Source organism: Gymnodraco acuticeps, unplaced genomic scaffold (genome assembly GCF_902827175.1).
Source record: "Gymnodraco acuticeps unplaced genomic scaffold, fGymAcu1.1, whole genome shotgun sequence".
Classification (NCBI taxonomy): domain Eukaryota; kingdom Metazoa; phylum Chordata; class Actinopteri; order Perciformes; family Bathydraconidae; genus Gymnodraco; species Gymnodraco acuticeps.
In genome coordinates, this window is record NW_022990198.1 from 1703584 (window position 1) to 1730061 (window position 26478).

At 39.9% G+C, this 26478-nt stretch overlaps 5 protein-coding genes across 8 annotated transcripts in view; 3 read left to right on the forward strand and 2 right to left on the reverse strand.

The window, feature by feature from the left end:
• Positions 1 to 3021, forward strand: part of scn4aa (sodium channel, voltage-gated, type IV, alpha, a) — a 35061-nt gene extending 32040 nt beyond the window's left edge. For all 4 annotated transcript variants that reach the window (XM_034218109.1, XM_034218112.1, XM_034218111.1 and 1 more), the window contains one exon: positions 34 to 3021. In XM_034218109.1, coding sequence (XP_034074000.1) covers positions 34 to 1334 — 1301 coding nt within the window. In that variant the 3' untranslated portion in view covers positions 1335 to 3021. The remainder of the gene's footprint in view (positions 1 to 33) is intronic.
• A 5598-nt stretch (positions 3022 to 8619) lies between these two features.
• Positions 8620 to 13399, forward strand: cd79b (CD79b molecule, immunoglobulin-associated beta). The gene is made up of 5 exons (XM_034218159.1): positions 8620 to 8773; positions 9972 to 10289; positions 10364 to 10479; positions 11611 to 11664; positions 12932 to 13399. Exons 1-5 carry the CDS (start codon positions 8722 to 8724, stop codon positions 13028 to 13030), a joined length of 639 nt encoding a protein of 212 aa, XP_034074050.1. The 5' UTR covers positions 8620 to 8721; the 3' UTR covers positions 13031 to 13399.
• A 580-nt stretch (positions 13400 to 13979) lies between these two features.
• LOC117547422 (interferon a3-like) lies at positions 13980 to 14987 on the reverse strand. The gene is made up of 5 exons (XM_034218180.1): positions 14844 to 14987; positions 14642 to 14731; positions 14362 to 14511; positions 14159 to 14242; positions 13980 to 14075 (listed from the first exon to the last, which is right to left on the reverse strand). The coding sequence occupies exons 1-5, from the start codon at positions 14973 to 14975 to the stop codon at positions 13980 to 13982; spliced, it is 552 nt and encodes a 183-aa protein (XP_034074071.1). The 5' UTR covers positions 14976 to 14987.
• Positions 14988 to 18781: 3794 nt separating this feature from the next.
• Positions 18782 to 19777, forward strand: LOC117547421 (interferon a3-like). Its single transcript, XM_034218179.1, has 5 exons — positions 18782 to 18913; positions 19026 to 19115; positions 19246 to 19395; positions 19515 to 19598; positions 19682 to 19777. The coding sequence occupies exons 1-5, from the start codon at positions 18782 to 18784 to the stop codon at positions 19775 to 19777; spliced, it is 552 nt and encodes a 183-aa protein (XP_034074070.1).
• Positions 19778 to 25225: 5448 nt separating this feature from the next.
• Positions 25226 to 26288, reverse strand: LOC117547424 (interferon a3-like). Its single transcript, XM_034218182.1, has 5 exons — positions 26112 to 26288; positions 25935 to 26015; positions 25647 to 25796; positions 25442 to 25519; positions 25226 to 25321 (listed from the first exon to the last, which is right to left on the reverse strand). The coding sequence occupies exons 1-5, from the start codon at positions 26241 to 26243 to the stop codon at positions 25226 to 25228; spliced, it is 537 nt and encodes a 178-aa protein (XP_034074073.1). The 5' UTR covers positions 26244 to 26288.
• Positions 26289 to 26478: the final 190 nt, after the last annotated feature.

Sequence of the window (26478 nt, forward strand, 5' to 3'; positions counted from 1 at the left end):
ATAGGTGTTCATTATTGTCTCTTTTTATTTCAGGTACAATGCTCTCCGACATCATTGAGAAGTATTTTGTGTCACCAACTCTGTTCAGAGTCATCAGACTGGCCAGAATAGGCAGGATTCTGCGTCTTATCAAAGGAGCCAAGGGCATTCGGACGCTTCTCTTTGCCCTAATGATGTCACTTCCCGCCCTATTCAACATTGGCCTCTTGCTCTTCCTCATTATGTTCATCTTCTCCATATTTGGCATGTCAAACTTTGCCTATGTCAAAAAGGAAGCTGGAATCGACGATATATTTAATTTTGAGACGTTTGGTGGCAGTATTATCTGCTTGTTTGAGATCACGACCTCTGCCGGCTGGGATGGACTTTTACTTCCAATGCTGGATAAGGAGTTCCCAGATTGCGATCCAAATTTTGAGAACCCAGGCACGGATGTAAAGGGCAACTGCGGCAATCCGCTCATGAGCATGGCATTCTTCTGCAGCTACATCATCGTCTCATTCTTAGTGGTAGTAAACATGTACATCGCCATCATCTTGGAGAACTTCAACGTGGCACAGGAGGAGAGCGGAGATGCGCTCTGTGAGGACGATTTTGAGATGTTCAATGAAACTTGGGAAAAGTTTGACTTGGACGGAACTCAGTTCATTGAGTATAGCCAGCTCTCAGATTTCTGTGATACCTTGCAGCCGCCACTGAAGGTTGCCAAGCCCAACCGAATTCCCTTAATGGCAATGGATCTGCCCCTGGTCATCGGGGACAGGATCCACTGCCTGGATGTCCTGATGGCCGTCACACAGATGGTCTTAGGAGACACGCTGGAGATGGCGGCGATGCGGGAAAGCATTGAGGCCAAGTTCGTCCTCAGCAACCCAACCTCAGACTCCTTTGCGCCAATTACCACAACGGTGCGCCACAAAGAAGAGGAGATGGCCGCTATGGTCGTTCAGAGGGCTTACCGCAAACACCTGCTGAAACGCTGCACGCGCCATGCCGCTTTTATGCAGCGATGTAAGAGGAAGGGTCAAAAGGACGAAGGTGACGATCCTCCAGAGAAAGAGGGAATGCTCGCACGAAGGATGGGGGTGCTCTATGGTAGCAAATTGGACCTTGCAGAGGAGATGGAGCAGGCTGATATAGAAACTCTAGCAAACCAACAGCCTTCTAATCCAGAGACACTTTCAGATGACACAGAGTCCAAAAGTGACACAGAATCCCCCGAGCCAAATGTAATTGTTGTACCTGTAGAAATAACAAATGAGGTTTTATTACATTCTGCCCCTGACCCATACCTCTTTTACCTACATGCAAATCTGAAAGAGACAATTGTATGACAGAAGACAATTTATATGTCCTCCTCCTGTTTTTCCGCAACCAAGAAAGGTGTGTCACTAGTTGAATTTTCCACATAAGATGTTACACAGTGCTAATGAATCTTTAAACATGCTTATGCATCTTAAACATTAATTAGCATTTTATAATTGGAACTAACAAACAATCCCTGTTCTTAAAACAATATGCTGGTGTCTTATTGGGTTAAAGATGCAACTGGAGTACATGGATTCTTTTGATAATAGACCATAAAGCTATTAGCAAATTTAACCACAATCCATTGGTGCCCAAAAACCATTTAGTATGATTGAGAAAAAAAAGAAAAGTGTTCTGATTTGTCTAAAAAGTCTTAAAAGCTATACTGTACTGGCAGTACATATTACACAGTACATGACAAATCTTACTTGTGTTTAAATTCACAACTTTTAGACACATTTACAAAAATGCTCACCCAAGACTGGTATAACAAGAAAAGCTGTCTTTTTAGCCAAAAATGTGATGTTCTCTGTAGGTAGGAATTAACAAAAAGTTCAGTTGCATGCACAAATGGATTATCGCTCAATCAGAAGAATACCTATTCATTAGCTAAATTACTCAAAATATCCAAAATCAAGCAAAATTCCTATTTAATTTAAGTCACTTTTATGTGGAATCTCAACAATGTGATAGCCCAACATGCTTATTCTTTCAATTAAACATTGAGTTAGTTTTGTACATATAACTAAAAGATAAGGCTTATCTTGATCACATTTATCCCAGTTATACTTTATAAGTTAACAATAACATGAGTCGGCTAATGCGTTTAACAGGCCCAGTTTATATTGCACTATTTATATCCCTTCCAGGTCAAGTTAGAGCAGTTTTAAGACCTTCCTGTTTTCTAAGATAATTTCCTCCCTGATTTATGCATGTCATATCAACGTTTGTCCATTCTTTTGTTGTTCCCCTCAAATAGATCTCAACCAGTGAAACAAGCCGCTTGTTTTCCGTTTAGGTATTAATACACTTTGACACTTAACGTAAGATGTTGTGTTTACATGAACGGCTTCCTGTTGAGCTATATCTTTCTTTTATAGAAGAATAATTCTAGCAACAGTATACATTTTAAATTAAGGTTTGCCTCAGGTTGGATGAAGTTAGACCTGATGTTAAATGATTTTATGAAACAAAGCTGAGTGTTGGTTCAGTTGAATACACAACTCTGAATTTATTGGAATACCCATCACACCTATTTGCATATTTACCCAAAGAATCTGGACGATATGTCCTTGAAGTCCGTCCCAGCGTGGAAAGAATGCTTCACTTGCTGTTGTGTAAGTCTTAACCTAATCTAAAACGTCTTACTCTGAATATACATGATCAACAAAAGCACTTTTACAGTTTTCTAGTTTGTTTTTTTACAATAGACTTTAGCAGGTTGTCTCTTCTCCTGTTTATGTGTTCATCACTGTTTTAACATCAACCCTGGGGGGTTAATAAATCATGAAGTCTCCTCTGATGGTACGGTACAATTCACAACCCAGTATCCTCCTTTTGTTTACACTTCTAATGGAGGCAGAGAGTTACTGTTACACCCACAGTCAGTGTTGCCTGTATATACATTGTTTTCTTTATTGTATATTTATATCATTTTGTTATTTTGAAAAATGTTACTATAATGTGAAAATAAAATACTTCTTATAGGGAAAAGTGTGCTGTGAGTTTGTTGTCACTAGTAGTATTTTTGTGGAACTACTCTGGGGCCCTCTGGTGGTTTACAATGATGACTGTTAAACTCAACCTTTTCTTAGTTGAGTAGATTTTCCTATTCTTCATTTGTACAGTGTTTTTTGAGAAATTGCAAAAAGAAAAGTTCAGGTACAATTTAATCAGAGGTGGAAGAATTACTTATATATTTTACTTAAGTAGAAGTACCAGAGTGTTGGAATACTCTGTTACAAGTAAAATCCGTCATTAGACATGATACTATGTTGTAAAAGTATTTGCATCAAAATATACTAAAACTATCAAAAGTAAAAGTAGTCATTATGCAGATTGGTCCATTTCAGAATAATTTACATGATATGTTTCATAATGATTGATCATTAAACTGTTATCAAGGCTGGTAAAGGTGCAGCTAGTTTGAATGACTTTGTATACTGCAGGGTAGCTTGTGGATTTACTCCAGGTGGAACTAAAGTCTGATTTAAGAGTTGATTAGATTTCACATCATTCATCCACATCTGTGAAGTAACTAAAAGTATTAAATACATGTAATGGAGTAAAAGTACATTATTCACCTCTTAATTGTACTGGGGTAGAAGTACAAAGTAGCAAAACATTTAAATACTCAAGTAAAGTACAAGTATCTACAAATTGTACTTAAGTGCAGTACTTAAGTAAATGTACTTAGTTACTTTACATCACTGGGTTTAATACACATTTAAGTTATCAAAAATATTTACAGTGGTTGGAAATGTGTGTGGGGCTTATTCTAAATTAAAATAAATCATAAATGGTTATGAAAGAATAAATGAAACTAACATAAAAATGAATATAAGATCAAATGTTAGCAACATTTATGCACTATGGTACAAACAATTAAGTGATATCGGCTTTAAGATACAGCTCTGAAAAAAATTAAGATACCACTGCAGCATTATCCGTTTCTCTGGTTTTACTATTTCTAGGTATTTGTTTAAGTAAAACATTTTATTTTAATTCTACAAACTACTGACAACATTTCTCTGTGTTGGAATTCAACAGACACTGAAATGGAATGGTTGACATACATGTAGAGATTTAAGAAAACTTTGGAGTGGTCTCTTCATTTGTCATATTTTCCTCTCCAGTACTGACATGTTGCCTCCTAAACAGCTGCTCATTTCAGCACTATATAGCGACTCGCTTGCCCAGTTGCTATTTTTTGTATTTGAGTGACAACAGACGAAAATAAGCACTGCCTCTTACAAGAAATAAGGAGGTGGGTTGATTTATTTGCATATTTCTGTGGTTGCACGCTATGCCTTGCCCATGCTGACTGAAGTTACTAAAAGAGGATGTGCAGGGGCTTTCTTTTTGGCTGCCTAGTTGAGTAATGCTGTTCATTCCCACTGGTTTATTAAATCAGGAAATCTGTCAGTGCAGCAGGCAAAAAGAAATCTGGGCTACAACTAACATTTATTTCAATTGTTGATTTATATGCTATTATTTTTGGGATATTTGGTCCATAGAAAGACCAGAAGAGTGAAAATACTCTTAGTTAAAGGTGATTTCTTCAAATGTCTTGTTTCTACCATTTATCGCTCATTGGACTCAATGTCTTTTAATGTCCTCAACTCGATCATTAATCCTTGTGATGCTTCTCCAATTCTGCCATCGACTACCCTCTGCGATACATTTTTTATTGAAAAAGTATCTGCTCTTAGGCTAGCTCACACTAGTGCTACCCCAGATTCTGCTCCTTTTCTGTGCCCTGCTGTCCTCGACCACTTTGAGCCTGTATCCCTCTCTTCTCTCTCGGATGTAGTCAAGCACCTGCGGCCGACAAACTGCACCTCAGACAGCATTCCCTCTCGCTTCCTTAGAGATGTTTTTGAATCAGTTGGAGCAAGTGTTTTATTGCTTGTAAACACCTCTCTTAGCTCAGGATGTGTCCCAGCTGCCTTCAAACATGCCATGGTCAAGCCACTACTTAAAAAGAAAAATCTCGACCCTTCCATTCTCGCCAATGTTAGGCACATCTCCCAGCTACCTTTTTTATCTAAAGCCCTGGAGCAAGTAGTCTATGTCCAGCTGCAGTCGTTTTTAACCACGCATGGCATCCATGACAAGTTTCAGTCTGGCTTTAAACATGCACAGTACTGAAACAGCCCTTTTAAGAGTTTTTAATGATCTGCTCCTAGCCGCCGACTCAGGCAGCCCAGCAGTCTTGGTGCTGTTAGACCTGACAGCTGCCTTTGACACTGTGGACCATAGCATCCTGTTGTCACGGCTTGAACAGTCCGCAGGCATCACAGGCTCTGCGTGCCATGGTTCAGGTCCTACCTGACAGACCGTAGCTTCTCTGTGCAGCTAGGTGCCTTCTCCTCTGCCAAAGCCCCTCTTACCTGTGGGGTTCCCCAAGGCTCGATTCTGGGCCCCATCCTTTTTCCACTGTACATACTGCCCCTAGGCTCAATTCTCACAAAACACAACATCCCCTTCCATTGTTACGATGACGATGTACAGATCTATCTGCCTCTCAATCAAAATGCCAACTCACTACAGCAGTTGATGGACTGCTTAACAGAGATGAAATCCTGGCTGAGCCAAAACTTCCTCACCCTCAACGAGAGCAAGACCGAGGTCATCTTTTTTGGACCCCGACCTCCAGCCTCTCCGGTTGATATTCTGGGCTCCCTCAATAAAAACATCCTCCCCTCTGTCATGAACCTTGGAGTGACCTTCAATAGCGCTTTTAAATTTGATAAGCAGGTCAGCACCGTAGTCAAGACCTGCTTTTTTAAAATACGACTATTGGCTAAGACCAAGTCGTTTTGATCTTTTAAAGACCTAGAAAGGGTTATTAACGCCTTTGTTACCTCGAGACTGGATTACTGCAATGCTCTGTATGTGGGTATGGACCAGGCCTCAATTAGACGCCTGCAGCTAGTGCAGAACGCAGCTGCACGTCTTCTAACTGGCCATAAAAAGCATGACCACTTCACCCCAATTCTGGCCTCATTGCACTGGCTTCCAGTTCGGTTCAGAATAGATTTTAAAATCCTTTTATTTGTTTTCAAAGCCCTAAATGGGCTGGCTCCGGCCTATATAGCCGAACTCCTCCATCGCTACACCCCAGGCAGAGCCTTAAGGTCGGCTGATCAGCTGCTGCTGATAGTGCCCAAGACCAGGCTCAAAACCCGAGGGTACCGAGCATTCGCAGCAGCGGGCCCCAGGCTCTGGAACATTTTGCCCCTCCATGTGAGGTCGGCCCAGACCCTGGGGTTTTTTAAATCAACACTTAAAACTCACTTTTTCTCTCTGGCCTTCTAGGCTTCTCTTATCAAGAATAACTTTTATCCAAGACCTTTTCCCTCTCTAACCTCTCAAGGTTTTATTAGAGGGAAACGGTTTGTAGAGTGGCTTAGACAGGCCGGGGCGTGTTACGATTCATAGACAAAGCGTACCTCCCTATCTCTCATCAATTTCCAACTAAGGCTCCAGTGGGGACCTTGTTCCCTGAGTGTGCCTCTCCACCTATGTTTCTTACTCTCTTACTTGCTACCCTTTGCCCTCAACCTATTCTAAGGGAGTGCTTGTTCTTCCGTCTGTCTGTCTGTCTGTGTCTGTGTATTCTCTTGTTCCGATTAACCCAGCCACATTTTTTCTTGTTTTGTGTCTATATCTACGTCGGGATCCGGAGTCGAGGCTGATCTTCTTGCTGTGGTCCTGTGTCCTAGATCCTCTATCCTGAGTTCTGGATTCAGTCGTGGACTTCGGGTCGTGGCTGAACCTGTCTCTGCGGTCCTGCCTGTGTCTCGTCATGCTGCCTCCCTGAAGGCTCCCACAGGATTGTAGTTGACATCTTCGTAGATTCATCTTCTTATTACAGACACATGCATTTCCTAACATTTGGACTACCTATGCTGTAAAATGTATTATCTCTTTGATTTACACAAGGCATCTATTGCACGTCTGTCCGTCCTGGGAGAGGGATCCCTCCTCTGTTGCTCTCCCTGAGGTTTCTCCCATTTTTTACCTCTAAACTGTGGGTTTTTCTCCGGAAGTTTTTCCTTGTACGATGTGAGGGTCTAAGGATAGAGGGTGTCGTTTTTTCTCATACTGATATTCTGAACAAACTGTGCTGTTGTATTAGCTGTAAAGTGTCTTTACTGTAGGCTATTTTTATTATATGTACAGCACTTTGGCTCGACCAAAAATCGTTTATAAATGTGATATATAAATAAAACTTGATTTGATTTGGTTGCAGTTCCTCCTCTTACTGCTTTGTTGGATTGAAATCATTTGTGGGCAGCCACCATTGCTTATCAAAATGAACACGTGAAAATGAAAGAGTGACTGCCCAAAGCTTGACTGATTGTGAGTCACCATCATTTAAATAATATTTTTTTTACGGGAGTCGCAGATTTTTCTGTCATGGTCTGTGGAGGCAGCAGTTTATCTTTTACCCACACACTGCAAACTGCCCCAGCTCAACACGGTAGATAAAAACACCCGAGTGTGTCCAGATGCATATTTGCTTAGGGAAGTCAAGAATATGCTCAAACATCTAAGTCATTATAAGGCAATATCTGGAGACGATCAGAATCAAAATCAGAATACCTTTATTTGTTCCACAGAGGGGACATTTACATTGTTACAGCAAAAGTGAAGATATAGACCAACAAAATAAAACACCATTAGAAAGGGCATGCACATAATATTTGAATAATTTTTATTTAAAATAAAGTTATTTCAATTAATAAGTAACATTCTATATCAATTTTCTATTTACATATTGCACACAAGTGTTATTGGACAACAGTGGTGTCGTATTCTGTGTTTGTTTTTGTGTTTTTACATCATTCCACGTTGGTGTAAAATCACACCAGGGGTGTCATAGTCTATGTTGTTGTGAGTGTGCTGGTCTACAAGGCGCCGTTGGTTGCAGGAAGGACCATAACCATATACAAAAGTGTTGCAATCCATGTATTAGTCGAAGATATTTAAGTCTGGCCTAGGCAACTCAAGATCTAGGCTTCAATACACACACATAGACATACACACCAAAAGCCATTATTTTCCTTTGCGTGTTGCAATGTTAAAAATGATAATTATGATTTTCATCATCAGATGAAATCATGTAGCAAAAACCTTCAATCCACATCCATATTCACAACAACAAAGGTCCTTTCTTTTATATTAAAGGCTAATCATTATTTCATTTAGAATTTATTAAATAGTTCCTGTTTTAATGTTTTATTTATTTAGAGTTAGGTTTTTTTCCACTGGACAACTTTGACTCCCTTTTTAAATGAAAAGTAGCCAACATAAAAAGTAATGTTGTTGTTATGATACTGAAACTAGGTATTATATTGGCACGAGTTTCATCAAATCACATGAATGTTAGTTGTTATCCTACAAATTGATTTAAACCCCCTAATGTTCACCCTCAAGCATCTTGTTTCACTCCTAAGAATGGCACATATGTGAATGAAGCGTTCTAATGTTAAAGCTGTGGCTTGTTCAGAGTTAATTTGGATCTATGTTACAGATGTCTCTTCCTCTTTATTTGCCTGTCACTAAAGCCTGAGTGGTGACAGACAGCCCACCCTCTGCTGCAGACACTTCTCCTTGTTCACGACATACACAAGCCTGCAGAGAGACACATCAGCATTCACAAACATATTCTCTTTTGATGTCATCATGTGCTGGTTGCTGGCTGGATGCTTCGGACTCGCTTTAATCAATATCTCAGGTAAATGTAAACTCTTCATACAAGCTCAGTTGAGTTTAATTTGTAACTAGAAAATGGAAATGATGCAAACTTTATATGGTGCTAAATACTAACACTTGTGAAACGCTGAATGTTATAACAAACAACACTTAAGATTTCATAATGTTATATGCAGTTATTCAATTCTACCCTTTATGGCTGTTTAACCAATGCATACAGTTGTTTTGCATGTTATTTTTGACTCCACTGTACCATTACTTCCTGGCCATCTGGTGAAAAGAGGAAGTTGTCTTCTGAGACAAATAATTGTTATTCTAATATACAGTATACTCGCACCAAAACTGACCACCAAGTAACTTTATTTGAAACCTGTTTTTTTATTTTAGATGCATATGTGTTACCCTTGACATTGACTAATGTTTGATGTAAATTCATGCAGATTTAGAATGGTTTAACAAATGCATTAACCGTGTTACCCTACACCTTGTCCTTACATTATTTATACAAAACACCCATTTAACTGCATGATGGTGATGACTTAGATTACATGTACCAAGATTGCAACTATTATTATTTTGTTGAGGAGTAATCTCACTTTTTAGACAAATAGAATGATTGTTGAATTGTGAAGTAAGGACAACAAATGTACTCAGAAGCAAAGATGACTTTTTTCAAAATATCAAATGCTCACATTGCGTCCGGCATTTACAATTATATAAAAGCAAATGAACATTTCAGAAGCTGGAATAAGCATATTTCTTTCTTGATGAATGGCCTAAATTATTATCAAAATTGTATTTGATTAATTGTAATCGATTGAGTGATTTATTGGTTCAGATCCGACCTATAATGAATCGTTGGTTTGCAATAACTCAAATGTTGTCTTCTTGTCTCACTGTCTCTACAATGAGAGCAGAGAACTGACAACCCTTCTTTGAAGTTTCCGTAAAGTTATTATATTTCGTTTAAAATAAGCAGTGTTGGGCTCTGGGGACTCGTGTTTTTTTCCTTTTTGGACATTTGATTGACTAAATTAGGATCAAGGATTACATTTAAAAAACACTCACTGATATATAATAAAATTACCTGCAACCCTTTTGATTCAATATTATCATCACTGCAAGCAATGGCACTTTTGATACCTACACCGTGTTTGAGTTTTACAATAACTGCTGCTGTAACCTTAACCTTAACCCTGATCCTTCTATTGCCTGCTCAGTGGCCCTAAACCCTGACGTGCCGATCTCCCAGAAGCCCCGGTTCTATGGAGTGAATGCCGGACGCAATGTGAGCATTTTCTGTCTGTGCTCCAAGGAGCTCCAGACAGCCAAGGCAGAGTGGTACAGAGTGGATAAGTACGACACTGTGGTGAATGAAAGCAACAGGATAAAGGCAGTAGAGAAGTATACATTTCGTCCCAACCTTGGCAACACAAATGTCTTTCTCGACATCCATGATGTGCGCTTGGAGAACAGCGGGGTTTACTTCTGCAAGATACATAATGAATGGGGACCTGGAACTGCAGTCCAAGTAGCCAGTAAGTATCTGGGACAATATGTGTTGTGCAGAATGCAGACACATGATGCAATGATGCAATCTTCCCTCTCATAGGATCTAGTGGTATTGACCAGGCAAGGAGAAGCAAGATGAAGGATGCTCTCATCATCCTCCAGGGCCTGCTGTTGGCTGTGTGTATCGCTGCTGTACTGCTACGCAAACACCAACAGGTGAGAAACAAGATGCACATACTGTAACATTAAACAATATATTTGCTTTACCAATTGACACTGCTGTATGTGTTACAATGGCAAACAGCTGTTGATGTGCATAACAACATCGAGAAAGTAGCAGACAAACTGCTTGTTTATCTGCTTATTCTTTCTATCTTTGGATTTTTTTAATTAAACAGATTTCTACAAGACTATAGACACAGTATGTTGACAGGTGTACCTGTGACTACTACAACTGACTATGGTCATAAATCTGTATAATATTCCTGATTAATCAATTAATCTTTAACAAGTTCCCAGATATCCAGTCTTCTTCACATTGTCTGTTTGTTTCTCTTATTTAAAAAGATAGAATCCCTGAATGTTTAGTCTTTTTGGCATGTTTATGAAGAGTGTTATTCCAGATAGATAGATGGATAGATGGATAGATATATAGATAGGGGGTTTGTTTTTGTGATAAAAGGACGACCAATGTCATGACATCCTTCAATTGTTATCTTAATGATAGAAACAAACGCTATGATGACCCTAGGGTCCCATGTTCCCCAGTTCAATATGTTCTTAAAATCACAGATTCAGGAGACATTTCAAAAGGTTTTATGTTCTCACCAAAGCTTTCCCTATGTCAAATGTTTGTTCCCCTGGGCCGAAGTGTTGATATCACCCACCTACAGATTATAGGCTGCAGATGTAATACTATTTGAATCCTATGGCTTAAATGTATTGAATTTAGACATTGATATCTCCACAGTTGCTCAATGGATGTAACTATTCAAACTGCATTTGAAACGTTCATCTCCCTTAATTTGTTTGCTATTTGAGCCGCAAAAGTTAGCCCATTTCTTAACAATAACCCGGGGAACATAGGACCATGGGAATGACCCCAGCACATGCACACACTTTGATGTACTTTCTCCAGACATTTTTTATAATGCTTTTGGTCCCTTGATGTAGAGGTAACGTGTACTCAAAGAATACACATCTATTTTAAAGCAGCAAATAAAAGATTAGAATGTTTCCTGATCTAATGTTAGATCACTTGGCATGTTTATTATTTTTTGTTATATATAATATTTTGGTCGTAACTCAAATGTTCATTTTTTGTGTGTCTTTTTATTTTTTAAACAGTTGGAAAAGAAGGACAGTATATATGAGGAACCTGAAGTTGACCACATCTATGAGGTTTGTTTGAATATTGAAATGTTATATTAATAGTCATCGAGCATTCAGATCCTTAATACCAAACTGTGAAATGAAAGTCCTGGATATAAAACTCATTATTATATTTGATTTTCTGGATTCATATTACTGCTGCTATATACCTCTTGGATTATCATAATGTTTAAAACCGTTGCCTTGTTTTTCTGACCAAACCAGCTGTTTTCAACTTGGTGATGCAGTTTGCACCTGATCCAAACAACTTTTTTAATAGTTTATTTAACATTGGAGATACATAACCATTCAGGAAAGTTCAAAAAATTGCAGAACCTTTTGCTGAAAAATACAATAACTGTTTTAACTATTTTGAGTGATTACACAAGTTACAGCCCAGAACTGTTCAAATCAAGGCCATTCAGTGGTTAGATACTGTAACATGATTTATTTTACATAAAAGGTGAATGTGCAAGATACACACATTCAGTCTCTTCTCACCACTGAGCTCATAACCACATTTGTATCTGGTTCAGTCAATGAAGCTCCCAGGGTTGTTTTTTAAATGTATTGTTAACATAGCCTATACTGTAGTCTGAACTTTAGTTTGCTTTTTCTAAGAATAATACATATGGAATTCAACACGTGTGGCTTGAATATAGATGTTATGGCTAGAGGAAGAACACCTCTGACACAAAAATTGCTTAACATACAAGAAAAGAAGAAGCAATAGAATGCCTACAAATGTAATACATGCAGTCATGAATGAAGTTTAGAGTATTTTATAACAGAGCTTCTAGATTTATAAAGATTAGATTTTGATAGACACTTTAAAAACACCATTGACTTTTTTTGTACAAGCATTTTGCAAAAGCTGTTATTGATTCTGAGACTTTTGGGGATTATTGAGGCATTCGAGGCATTGACTCAAGAAACCCATAAACAAGCTTGTCTTTTGGAGAAAAACAATGGTGTGACATGCTGTTTGAAAATGACAGAATGACAGAGAAGGCCCCGAAAAATATAATAAAAAATGCAGCCCAAAGGTCCATCGATCATTAGCTGCATTTCTGGTCAGGAGCAGAGATGTTAAATATATTTGAATGTTGACTGCTCTTCTGTAACCTTTAGCAGCTGCTTTTCTTTATCTTTGAGTCATGTCTGAATGGCTGTCTATGCAAATCAAAGCCAATGTACACTACCCACACATAGGCATAAGATTCCCCAAAACTAGCACACACATACACACACATATACATGCTCAGTGTGTTAAAAGTGACTTATTTCTGTCTCTCAGGGCTTGGTGATTGAGACGTGTTCTGGAGGTGTGTACGAGGAACTCTCTGTGTACGCGCAGGCTGACGGAGACGACTCAGCCGAGGCCCCATGGGAGTGAAGCGCCTCACAATAACTTTATAAAGTACAAATGATACTTTAAGAACCCTTTGTGGAGGTCGGTCATTTTTCTACGGTACCAGTTTGTTTATAAGTGTGCAACTGCATGTTTATTCTAAAAGACTTGCTATATGTGTTGTTTATTTTATGCTATTTAGTAGTTTGAAGTCCAGTGAAGTGTAAAGGAGCCATTCTACAATTCAGACTTCTTGTTGGTGCTTTAAGACGCTTTTATAAATACAATAAGTGTTATTTCATACAGTACTCTGACTTTAATATCTGCTTGATAATAGGTGCAGAAATGTGTTTGTGTATAATAAGATATGAATGTAATGAAAACCAATAAAAGCTTTGTCAAGTTGCTTGAAAAGGACTTTTATTTTGATTGGCTTTTGCAGGTAAAAAAAACAGACAAGACTTGAATAAATAGTTAACATAATTGATCAACAACATATTTACTTTACCAATAAATAAATACATGAGTACAAAACTCAATAAATAAGCAATACATAAATAAATAGATAACAGAAGGATTTTACCTGTTGAGGGCAGATGAAGTTCTCATGCAGCTCCAATAAAAAACTCAATCAAATAAATAGATATTTAAATAAATATTTAAATAAATAGCATGTAAGCAAATACATTTTAAACACAAGATCAATGTCTGACAGATGTTAGTTGGTGAGAAGAGAAGAACCCAGCAGGTCTGCTTTGTAAATAAATACAAAAATAACCAAATAGTTAAATAAATAGATTTGTTAATATATAGATAAATAAATAGATTAATCGATATTTTTCGGTGAACAAAGAAGGCCAGCTTGTCTGCTCTTATGCTGCTCGAATTATCTATAAATACATAAACAACTCAATAATCAGATAAATATATATTTTAAATAAATAGATAAACAAATAGAAAATAAGTAAATAAATTAACACATGTCTGACAGATGTTAGTTGGTGAGAAGAGAAGAACACAGCAGGTCTGCTCTCACAAGATGGGTTTTCATCTCCTTCCTGATCAGCTCCCAGGCTTCAGCACTGTGGTCCTGCACACAGAAGAACATCATCATTATTAAAACATGTTGAATGTATAGATTCGATTAATTGATTGATACATAGGCGGACTTACCATTGGCTCCAGGACATGGCTTGACAGTCTCTTGAAATACATCTGTATCTTCTTGTGCTTCCTCTTGTGGCTGTGGCTCCCGATCTAAATGAATGAAAAAGTTATTATTTGATCATTTTCATCAACAGGATGTAAGTAAAAAAGACCTGATGCTTGAGCTTTTATGGAACAAGTAAGACATGTCAATCCACAGTGAGACTTACACAGGAGCGAAGGCCGTCAGCCACCTGGGTTACAACCTGGAGGAAGTTCTCCTCTCTTATCTCCTCCCATGATGCTTTGCTGTTGTCCTCTTCAAACAGGACCACCATCTCATCCAGAATCTGGACTGTGAAACTGAGTTTGTCCTCAGCCTGAAAGAAGATCAATCACAGGTTAAAAATAACAAATAACATGTTTCACTGAACATCATTTTTTCATAAAGGTATATCAGGACATGTGTTTTTATTTTAATATTTTTTCAAAAAGTTGAGGCTGACTTACTGATGCTTTGGACGCCTGGTTGTACAGATGGTTAGGGAAGCCCACTCCAGCATCCACAGTGGTGTTGGTGGTGTTGGTGGAGTTGTTAGCCTGCATCACACACAAACACACACATCATGAATTAAACAAACAATACAATACACTCATGATCATCAATCAATCATTGATTAATTTAAAGAACATTCAAAAGAGATGCACTTACCATGGTATCTATTAGATCCAAAGAGTTTTGACTGAACTGCTGGAATTTATGCTGCATCCATCTGCAGCTCAGAGAGGAGCCTGAAGTCCACAGACTGAGAGACAGGCACACGAAGAAGATCCCGTTGAGCATTTTTAAAAAGGTACACGTTTGCTGGAGAATATAGTGATTTATCTTGGTAGCTAGTGGAAGTGTTTGAGCTGAGCTGCAGCACCTCATTTATACTGTAGGGCACACCTGTTTCATTTTCCTACCTGTGGGTGTCAGAATGACACACATTTCGTAATTGAATTAGCGTCGTAAAAACTCCCATGATAACAACATAAACAAAAATGTCACCAACAATATAAGATTACTGTGAGATGAAAAATCAGGAAATAAATACTGTTGTATTGCAGTGAGCCTCTAACATGCTTATTAAAGAATACCTCATCACACTTAAAACATGTGTTATAATTGTTTACCACTCGATACTTGGAATTAAATAAGAATATTATTGCACTTTTATTGCCAAATATGTAGAAAATGATAGATATCCAAAATGAATTGGAATACAATTATTGAGAAGGATTTTAAGATATTTTAACATGCATTTGTCTGTCCAATTGTGTTTATATTGAACCTGTAATTCAGGGGTGGGGAACCTCCGGCCCCCGGGCCGTATACGGCCCGCGAGACAATTTGATACGGCCCTCGAGATAACTCACGCAAAAAAGAAAAAAAAATAAGAAATCTAGACCACAAAAGAATTAAACAAGCGAGTAACTGTTTTTCCTGGCCAAGGTCAGGGTCCTTGAACACAACACGAGCCTAACCTGTCATCACGTGGTATATGTCTCGTCCGACAGGGGTTTAGAGCTGCCGGAGAGCAGAGCACCAGAACGCCGCTCCGGGCCGGGACATCACAAATGTCAGTACCCATAAGGAGCCGTACACATGCCGCAGTTTTGCGTGGCTGTGTCTTAGCTGAAAGCCCAGTGGCGATCTGTTCATCTGTCATACTGATCATAAAGTCAATAACTGTTGTTATTAGCATCTGGTTAGCTAGCTATGCTAACGAATATAAGAAGCTTTTTCTCCAACCAGTGAGGTAAAGGCACATCTTTATATGATCATTATAGTTATACAAAAAATAAGAGAATACAGTAAACAGGTATAAAATACTATATGACAGTAAAAAAAAGTTGTTATTAATAAACAAGAATACAGTTTGAAAGGGGAGTGATTTGTAAAATATCCATAAAGAAAAAGGAAATCTGCTTACAGTTCTGTTTCATATGGGTGTTGAGAGATGTATCCATAGATCTCTTAATGTTGCTCTCAAAGTGCACCAGATTGATGCTTTTCACTTCCCCCCCACTTAAATCATATTCACATGGATAGGATACTAAATTGCACACATCTTGTGTCTATATCTTTCTGTTTTGGTGGTCATGCCACAATCGTGCACGCGCAAGTCATGGTAAAATATCTGGATTAAGAGGTTGCTTTTTCTTTGCACAGCATGAAAGAAAGGCCAAATGAATGGGCTGTGATTTTAGTATTTTTAAGCAGACGTCAATAATTTGTACGGCCCTCGGAGGATGTTGAAAAAATTGAAATGGCCCTTGAGAGGAAAAAGGTTCCCCACCCCTGCTGTAATTAAATCCGATTTAGAATTAGGGCACATTTTTCGATCCCTTCACGATGGTAAATAAAAAAATAGAAAAGAAATCCCTCTTAAATAATTTGAATTGCATCATTAGTTCTGTGTTTATTCATCATAAAACGAAAACTCTGGAATTGTTTGAAATGCATCACTTGTCCTGTGTTTGGTCATCACATTCATTAACCATTAACCAAACGCCTGCAGAGCTTATTGCACTGTGTCTGCAGCTTAACCATAAACAGGGAACTTCGTGTTTATGGTCACAAGAGAAAATGAAACTGTGGCCGCTGTGACGCTCGTCCATGTATACGAATGGCTCAGTGACATTTCACGTTGTTTTAACAAGAATATGGCGGCTTTTAACGTGAGAACCAGAGATGGGTTTCTCCCTCACAGTTTAATTATTGTGCAGAAAAAAGGCTTTTATATAAATCCACATGTAGCCTAATTACATTGTGTTTTGGGTCATGCAATTAATTAAATGGCTGAACTCGTGTCACTGCACGTTTTATTTTTAATTGGAATTGTACTGTTATTTGTAGCATCTTTTCTTTTCTTTTTTGCATTGCATTTGTAATTTTCTCTCCAATAACCAATGTGGACAAGACACGATAATCATATTAGGGTTTATTACAGTAATGTGTTTAATAATTTACCCTCCTTTCTAATGATGCTACATGACTCTGAAATATAATAGATTACTTTTTTCGTTATAATTTGAAGCTCATCTGTTCATTGTACGAATTTCACTGGTAACTGAAAATGTCCAGATTGTTTTGCTTTATAATTGACGTTCACATTTATTTATTTATTTATTTATTTTCATAATGCTCAAATTAAAATTGATTGTATTATACTAAGTATACACAAAATGGAAAAGCAAAGTGATGTTACTGCTAATACTACCGCAGCTCATTATATGAGCCTAATATATAAATGTTTGTTTTCTCTTTATTCGGTTTTAATATCCAACTTTTTTTGTCAATTCTATCTTTTACCTCCCTGAAGAGAATATAAACACATGTTCGTGCATTTTATTTAAGTGTAGCCTAGTACTGCATCCATTTAGTTTGTGTAATAGGAATAAAAACGATAAACAGACAAACATTTGCTGGATTATATATTAATTTAATGAATTTAGAAAATACATTGGAAAATAAAAATAAGGTTCATCAATGTAAACAAAATATATATAAATACACAAATACTTATTTTTAATACAATATATAAATTAATATATTGCATCATATGTAAGCAAACAACATCAACACATTGTTATTTTCACATTGGCGAACATATAACGCAGGCCGCAGTCTCTGAGTTTCACTTTGGGAAAGCACTTTCTTTCTTTTTACGGCATGTTTGGTATGTGGACGCGCTGCAATCCTATCTACAGTTGTAAAAATAGATTATAAAATACTGTTCGTGGAAATTAGCTACAACAAATGGAGAATTATCGTGTATACACTTATGGAACTTGTATTTTTACCACATTTCCCATTTCCACCACCAAGAAAAACTGCATATCAAAATAAATAAATACGTAAAATGTTAAATCTCCAGAATACCTGTGCAAATCAATTAAATAAACGTCAAAATGTCAAAAATAACGCTCATTAATACGTAATAAGCGACTCAAATGTAATTCAAGTAAGAAATATGTTGTCTACCCGGACCGGACCCGGACCCATTTCTACTTTTGGGAAAATTAAGGGGAACAAGAAACCCCCCCTAGCGTCAAATCTTAAATGTGACATATACTGTAATCTATAGCCTATGTCACGTTGGGCTTTAATGGTAAAATAACTCTTATTTTTTACTTAATTAATGAGGATGATTTTTTTGGTTTAAATTAGTTTGAACATTCCTTGAATTGAAGAATAAGAATATATTAACTCAATATAATTGAATCAGCTAAATTAACTGAGCAGATCATAATAATATTTCTAATTGTGCACATGTCACTCCGCGTTTACTGTGAAAGTTTAGGGTTAAAGTCCCGATGTGACTCCCAGTGTTCACATTAAGAGCGGCATTTCAGATGTAAATACAAATGTTTACTTGTTACTACTTAATTGATACGAGGACTTATTAGAATCCGAAATGCGTGCGTGTCATACCTTTTTAAAAGCCTATTGAGGTTGAATTTCTCAGGACCGCGTAAAAGGAAAATGAAATAGGTGCATACAGTATAAATCAGGTGCTGCAGCTCTGGTTCATCACTTCCACTATAGCTACCAAGAGAAATCACTAATCTCCATCCAAAGCAAACGATACCTTTTTAAAAAAAATGCTCAACGGGATCTTCTTCGTGTGCCTGTCTCTCAGTCTGTGGACTTCAGGCTCCTCTCTGAGCTGCAGATGGATGCAGCATAAATTCCAGCAGTTCAGTCAAAACTCTTTGGATCTAATAGATACCATGGTAAGTGCATCTCTTTTGAATGTTCTTTAAATTAATCAATGATTGATTGATGATCATGAGTGTATTGTATTGTTTGTTTAATTCATGATGTGTGTGTTTGTGTGTGATGCAGGCTAACAACTCCACCAACACCACCAACACCACTGTGGATGCTGGAGTGGGCTTCCCTAACCATCTGTACAACCAGGCGTCCAAAGCATCAGTAAGTCAGCCTCAACTTTTTGAAAAAATATTAAAATAAAAACACATGTCCTGATATACCTTTATGAAAAAATGATGTTCAGTGAAACATGTTGTTTGTTATTTTTAACCTGTGATTGATCTTCTTTCAGGCTGAGGACAAACTCAGTTTCACAGTCCAGATTCTGGATGAGATGGTGGTCCTGTTTGAAGAGGACAACAGCAAAGCATCATGGGAGGAGATAAGAGAGGAGAACTTCCTCCAGGTTGTAACCCAGGTGGCTGACGGCCTTCGCTCCTGTGTAAGTCTCACTGTGGATTGACATGTCTTACTTGTTCCATAAAAGCTCAAGCATCAGGTCTCTTTTACTTACATCCTGTTGATGAAAATGATCAAATAATAACTTTTTCATTCATTTAGATCGGGAGCCACAGCCACAAGAGGAAGCACAAGAAGATACAGATGTATTTCAAGAGACTGTCAAGCCATGTCCTGGAGCCAATGGTAAGTCCGCCTATGTATCAATCAATTAATCGAATCTATACATTCAACATGTTTTAATAATGATGATGTTCTTCTGTGTGCAGGACCACAGTGCTGAAGCCTGGGAGCTGATCAGGAAGGAGATGAAAACCCATCTTGTGAGAGCAGACCTGCTGTGTTCTTCTCTTCTCACCAACTAACATCTGTCAGACATGTGTTAATTTATTTGCTTATTTTCTATTTGTTTATCTATTTATTTAAAATATATATTTATCTGATTATTGAGTTGTTTATGTATTTATAGATAATTCGAGCAGCATAAGAGCAGACAAGCTGGCCTTCTTTGTTCACCGAAAAATATCGATTCATCTATTTATTTATTTATTTATCTATATATTAACAAATCTATTTATTTAACTATTTGGTTATTTTTGTATTTATTTGTCATGTATTTGTTTATGTTGATCAAGATGCTTACAGTATCTGTCTCTTCCCCTTTGAGTTGACGACATCAATAAAAAGAAACTTTCTCTGAGCAAAAGTAAATACATTTCTGTTTTTTTTATGCCTGTCACACCAACAAAAAGTAAAAAAGTATGCAGATTTTGTAGTGGATATTTTAAACTCGTCAATACTGTAAAGATGTACAATGAGAGTAATCAATAATAAACTGGTGAAAGCAAACAGCGTTGTCTTGTTGGTTATTTATTTGAAGCTTCAAACGTACAGGTCTCACAGAATATAGGATAGTCTGCAGGTGTCACGATCTGTCTTTATGGTGTTTTGTCTTGTCTAGATCTGTCTTTGGTTTTCTGTCTGCGTTGTGTTTTGTCTTGTTTAGATCTGTCTGTGGTTCCCTGTCGTTAGTTTCCCTGGTGTGTCTGATTACCCGATTGTGTTCACCTGTGGCCCCTGTGTTTTCTCCTCCCTCCTCACCTGTGTCTTGTTTGTGTGATTAGTCTTGTGTGTATTTAAGTTCTGGTTTTTCTGTCTGTCTTTGTCGGTTCGTCTTGTGATTTGGCTTGTCCTCGGTGAGTGTTCTGTTCTGTCTTTGTTAGTCTAGCCTTGAAATAAAGGAATTTTCACGTTAATCTGCATTTGGGTCCTATCTGCTTCACACACCGTGACAGTACGAACCGACCAGAAATGGACCCAGCAGATGATCCATTTGAGGTGGAGCTACAGCATTTTTCCTTTTGTTTGGCTTGCTGCTGTGATTGGTGGAGTGGAGCGTCCAGTGTTCGGCAGAGGAAGGCCGCTCTGGTAGAGGTGCACCGGTTGGCTATGGAGAAACCAGACATGGTGAAGTTCTTGCCTGGCTGGATTTTGAACTTCCTCTGGGTGTGTGATTTCCAGCCTGATGACTACAAACGTCTCGGTGTGGTCCGTCTGGAGTCAGCCAGTGCTTCTGCCCCAGTTCCTGCTCCTGTCCAGGAGTCGTATGCTGGAACTCGTCTGGCTTATGGAGGTCCACGGAGCTTTCAGGCGGCTGCTAAGAGAAGGAGGCGCAAAGCCAAGCTAGCAGCCATGCCTCCATGCTCCAGTACCGGCCCACGCAGTTTTGCATCCATACTGGATTACCTGGCTTACACAGCCAGGGTCCAGGCTTCCGCTCCGGACCCAACAGCCATGGTTCCGGCTCCAGTGCCGGACCCAGCAGCCATGGTTCCGTGCTCCAGTACCATCCCACATAGCCATGGTACCGTGCTCCAGTACCACCCCACACAGCCATGGATCCGTGTTCCGGTTCCTTGCCCAGCAGCCATGGTTCCGGCTCCAGTGCCGGCCCCAACAGCCATGGTCCCTGCTCCAGAACCGGACCTTACAGCCATGTTTCCGGCTCCAAAACCGGCCCACACAGCCATGATCCAGGCTTCAGCTCCGGACCTTACAGCCATGTTTCCGGCTCCAGAACTGGATCTTACAACCGTGGTCCCTGCACCAGAGCTGGCCCATACAGCCATGGTTCCGGCCCCAGTTCCAGCCATGATTCCAGCTCAAGTACCGGGCCCAGCAGCCATGGTTCCGGCCCCAGTTCCAGCCATGGTTCCGGCTCAAGTCCCGGCTCCAGCAGTCATAGTCCCGACTCCAGCACCTCGTCTCCTGCTGGCTCCCCAGCCGACGCCAGCTCCCCGGGTCTTGTCGGTGTACAGGCCGACTCCAGCACCTCGTCTCCTGCTGGCTCCCCAGCCGACGCCAGCTCCCCGAGTCTTGTCGGCGTACCGGCCGACTCCAGCACCTCGTCTCCTGTTGGCTCTCCAGCCAACAGGAGCCAACGCCAGCTCCCCGAGTCTTGTCGGCGTACCGGCCGACTCCAGCACCTCGTCTCCTGTTGGCTCTCCAGCCAACACCAGCTCCCCGAGTCCTGTCGGCGTACCGGCCGACTCCAGCACCTCGTCTCTTGTTGGCTCTCCAGCCAACGCCATCTCCCGTGTCCTGTCAGCGTACCGACCGACACAAGTCCCCTCTCAAGTCCCCTCTCAAGTCCCCTCTCGAGTTCCCTCTCAAGTTTCCTCTCGGGTCCCCTCTTGAGTCCCCTCTCGAGTTCCTCTCAGTCTCGAGTCCCCTCTCAAGTCTCCTCTCCAGTTCCCTCTCGAGTCCCCTCTCAAGTCAACTCTCAAGTATCCTCTCGAGTCTCCGATCAAGTTCCCTCTCGAGATTCCTCTCAAGCCCTCTCTCGAGTTCCCACTCAAGTCCCTACTCAAGTCCCTACTCAAGTGCCGTTGGAGGTTCCGCTGGGGATCCTGCCAGCACCTTGTCCCGTTGGAGGCCCCGCCGACTACTCTCCTGCCGGGGGTCCTGCCAATCCTGTGTCCTGTGCCGTTGGAGGCCCCGCCGACTACTCTCCTGCCGGGGGGTCCTGCCAACCCTTTGTCCTGTCTCGTTGGAGGTCCCGCCGTCTACTCTCCTGCCAGGGGTCCTGCCAATGCTGTGTCCTGTGCCATTGGAGGCCACGCCGACTACTCTCCTGCCGGGGGTCCTGCCAATCCTGTGTCCTGTGCCGTTGGAGGCCCCGCCGACTACTCTCCTGCCGGGGGTCCTGCCAACCCTGTGTCCTGTCCCGTTGGAGGCCCCGCCGACTACTCTCCTGCCGGGGGTCCTGACAATCCTTTGTCCTGTCTCGTTGGAGGTCCCGCCGACTACTCTCCTGCCGGGGGTCCTGCCAACCCTGTGTCCTGTCCCGTTGGAGGCCCCGCCGACTACTCTCCTGCCGGGGGTCCTGCCAACCCTTTGTCCTGTCTCGTTGGAGGTCCCGCCGTCTACTCTCCTGCCGGGGGTCCTGCCAATCCTATGTCTTGTGCCGTTGGAGGCCCCGCCGACTACTCTCCTGCCGGGGCTCCTGCCAACCCTGTGTCCTATGCCGTTGGAGGCCCCGCCGACTACTCTTCTACCGGGGATCCTGCCAACCCCATGTCCTGTTTCGTTGGAGGCCTCGACATCACATGTCTCGCCAGGGGTCCTGCCAACTCCTTGTCCTCTTCCGTGGGGAATCTTGCCGACACCTGTTCCACCGGCTCTGGTTTCTGTCCGGTCAACACCGGCTCCTGCCCGGTCCCCTGAGAGCTGTGGTATTCGCCCCTCGTCGAACTCTGCCTTGCTCCCGGCCCGTCCGCCCGAATACCCCTTTTTGAACTCTGCCTTGCCCCCGGGCCGTCCGCCCGAGAACCCCTCCTTGAACTCTGCCTTGCCCCCGGGCCGTCCGCCCGAGATCCCTTCCTGGTCCTCTGCTGTGCTCCTGGGCGGTCAGCTCAGTCCCGTCCTCCTGACCCCCTCCACCCACCCTGGTGGCCTAGTGATAGTGTTTTCTCCTCCCTCCTCACCTGTGTCTTGTTTGTGTGTATTTAAGTTCTGGTTTTTCTGTCTGTCTTTGTCGGTTCGTCTTGTGATTTGGCTTCTCCTCTGTGTTCTGTCTTTGTTAGTCTAGCCTTGAAATAAAGGAATTTTCACGTTAATCTGCATTTGGGTCCTATCTGCTCCACACACCGTGACGGCAGGTGTGTGCGCAATAGTCACAGAATAGAAAAGCGTATAGATAGGGCGGGCAGACAGAGTTTTGTGTAGCATAGCGGAACGCCTCAGAAATCTGCTTTCACACGGATGTCATATCGCTATTAGACACCTGTGTCCTTGAGCTGTCGAAAGTAAAACGGTTATCAGCATATGGAAGTTCAAACTTAGTGTGAAGAGGAGTAGTTTCAAGTCTGCCAAATCAGCTCTGTGACCTTGAAGCGCTTCAGAATAATAACCCTCATTAGAGTACGCAGAGAAAACAGCACATATCAAGAAATTGTACAGTAGTGTTAGACAATGCTTTTAGAAGCATTTGGTTTGACCATATACTGTAAGGTAACATAAGAAATTGCCACTACAATTTGTATTTACAGTAAAATTAAAAAATTGCATAATATTGGAGCCTTATTTAGATTTCTCAACTATTACCTGTTACAGAAAGTACAAGATAGGAAGAACTGAGACTTTATATATAATTTTAACAGTGAATCTTCATGCTGGCCTTTAAGTTAGTTCACAATGCCTAATTTCTGAACCCATCTAACAAACAAGCAGCATAAACATACATGATAGTCTGTTTTTGTTAATCTGTTAATCTGATCTGATTTTGTCTGTCCAGTTCAATCTAACCTGTGGGACCTTAATTCAGACAGACGATGACATTTTTCCCAAAATATTTAAGGGAAAAGTTTAAAGATATACCTCATGGAGGGCAATCGAGGCAGGATGCCTCGCAGGACGGAAATGCAAACGATATTCTAAAAAATAATTTAGAATGCGACTAGGAAAAATAAAATACAGTGTGTGTATATATATATTTATATTTCATCTGCATGAAAATGAACATTTATTGAGGGGTTTTCTAATAATATCGCCAATAGGAATATAGCCTATAGGCCAATATATAAGGTGAATAGAATATGACCAAGTACAGAGCCTTATGGGACTCCATTATATCTTTGGCTTGTCTAATGTTTCCCTTTATATTTAAGTAACTTGTTAATTACCAAGTGAGACCATATTCTTGGTATTTCGTACATTCAGTTAGTAAGATATACTGTGAGTGGTATTGGTGTAAAAATAATGTTTCTGCATGTTGGTTGATAGTGTAATATACAAATGTCTACATCCCTTTTGTTTATGTGACAGGAATAAAAATAATCAACTTACAATTTTCTTTTCCCAAAAAATATATGTTTTTATTTATTAAAACGTAACAAATGTAGAAAACATACACAGTTTTGCTCAAAGCAAATGTAGTATACAAAATGAAAAGCATGTTCAAAAAGTCCAAAAAGACAAATACATAATCAATGACTACACAGATATCTATCTACATAAATAAATAAATAAACAAATAAACAAACAATTAAATAAATACATCAATAAATACATCAATAAGTTTAAGATTAAATAAATAAGTTTAGGATTAAAGCTGCATGTAACAAAAATAAATTACCACATTTGTGATAGACAGAGATTACTCATAGAGTAAGAGAACAAGCAGGCTCTCATGCAGCTTACATTATTTTAAAAAAACTCAATATTTCAATAAATAAAAAGGTAAAAAATAGATAAATAATTAAAGGTAATAATGTTCGCAAATAAATTAACACATGGTCATTGTGTGACAGGTGTTAGTTGGTGAGAAGAGAACAAGCCAGCAGGTCTGCTCTCACAAGATGGGTTTTCATCTTATTCCTGATCAGCTCCCAGGCCTCAGCACTGTGGTCCTGCACACAGAAGAATATCATCAATATTAAAGTGTTATATATATAGATAGATAGATAGATAGATAGATAGATAGATAGATATATAGATAGATAGATATATAGATAGATAGACAGACTTACCATTTTTTTCAGGACATGGCTTGAGAGTCTTTGGAAATACCTGTGTAGCTTCCTGTTCTCATTCTTGTGGGTCCCAATCTAAATATATTACAAGAAAATGAATATTAAAACACCTGTCATTTACTCACAGTTGTGTAAACACTTGCACATGTGTTGTGTCAGGACTTTAATGTAAAAGAGATCTAACTAAATGTTGTGTACTTACACATGAGCGAAGGCCTTGTTCCTGCCTGGTTAGAAACTGGAGGAAGTTCTCCTCTGTGTTCTCCTCCCATGATGCTTTGCTGGTATCCTCCTCAAACAGGACAACCACCTCTTTCAGAATCTGAACTAGGAAATGGAGTCTGTCCTCAGCCTGGAAGAAGGTGATCAATCACAGATTACAAAAGGAACAGATGCACTGATTTCAATCAAACTAACTTGATATATTGAAAGAAAATGATCCCATGTGTTTGGATTTTGATATTTATTCCAAAAGTTGAGGCTGACTTACTGATGCTTTGGATGCCTTTTTGTACAGACGGTAAGGGAAGCCCACTCTAGCATCCACAGTGGTGTTGGTGGAGTTGTTAGCCTGCATCACACACAAACACACACATCATGAAGTAAACAGTCAATAAAGTAAACTCATCTAATGACTTGAAAGCAAAATCCAAAGAGGTGCACTTACCATGGTATCTATTAGATCCAAAGAGTGTTTACTGAACTGTTGAAATTTATGCTGCATCCATCTGCAGCTCAGAGAGGAGCCTGCAGTCCACAGACTGAGAGACAGGCACACGAAGAACATTCCTTTGAGCATTTTTTAAAAGGTACAAATGTTCTTTGTATGGAGAAAATAGTGATTTCTCTTGTTGGCTATATAGTGGAAGTGAGGAACCAGAGCTGCAGCACCTAATTTATACTGTAGGGCGCACTTTCATTTTCCCATACGGGATTACCCGCAGTCAACCTCAAACTGTAACATGATTTCACACACTTTTCGGATTCCAATTAGTCCTCTAATTATATGTGCAACATTATTTTATAGTTGCATT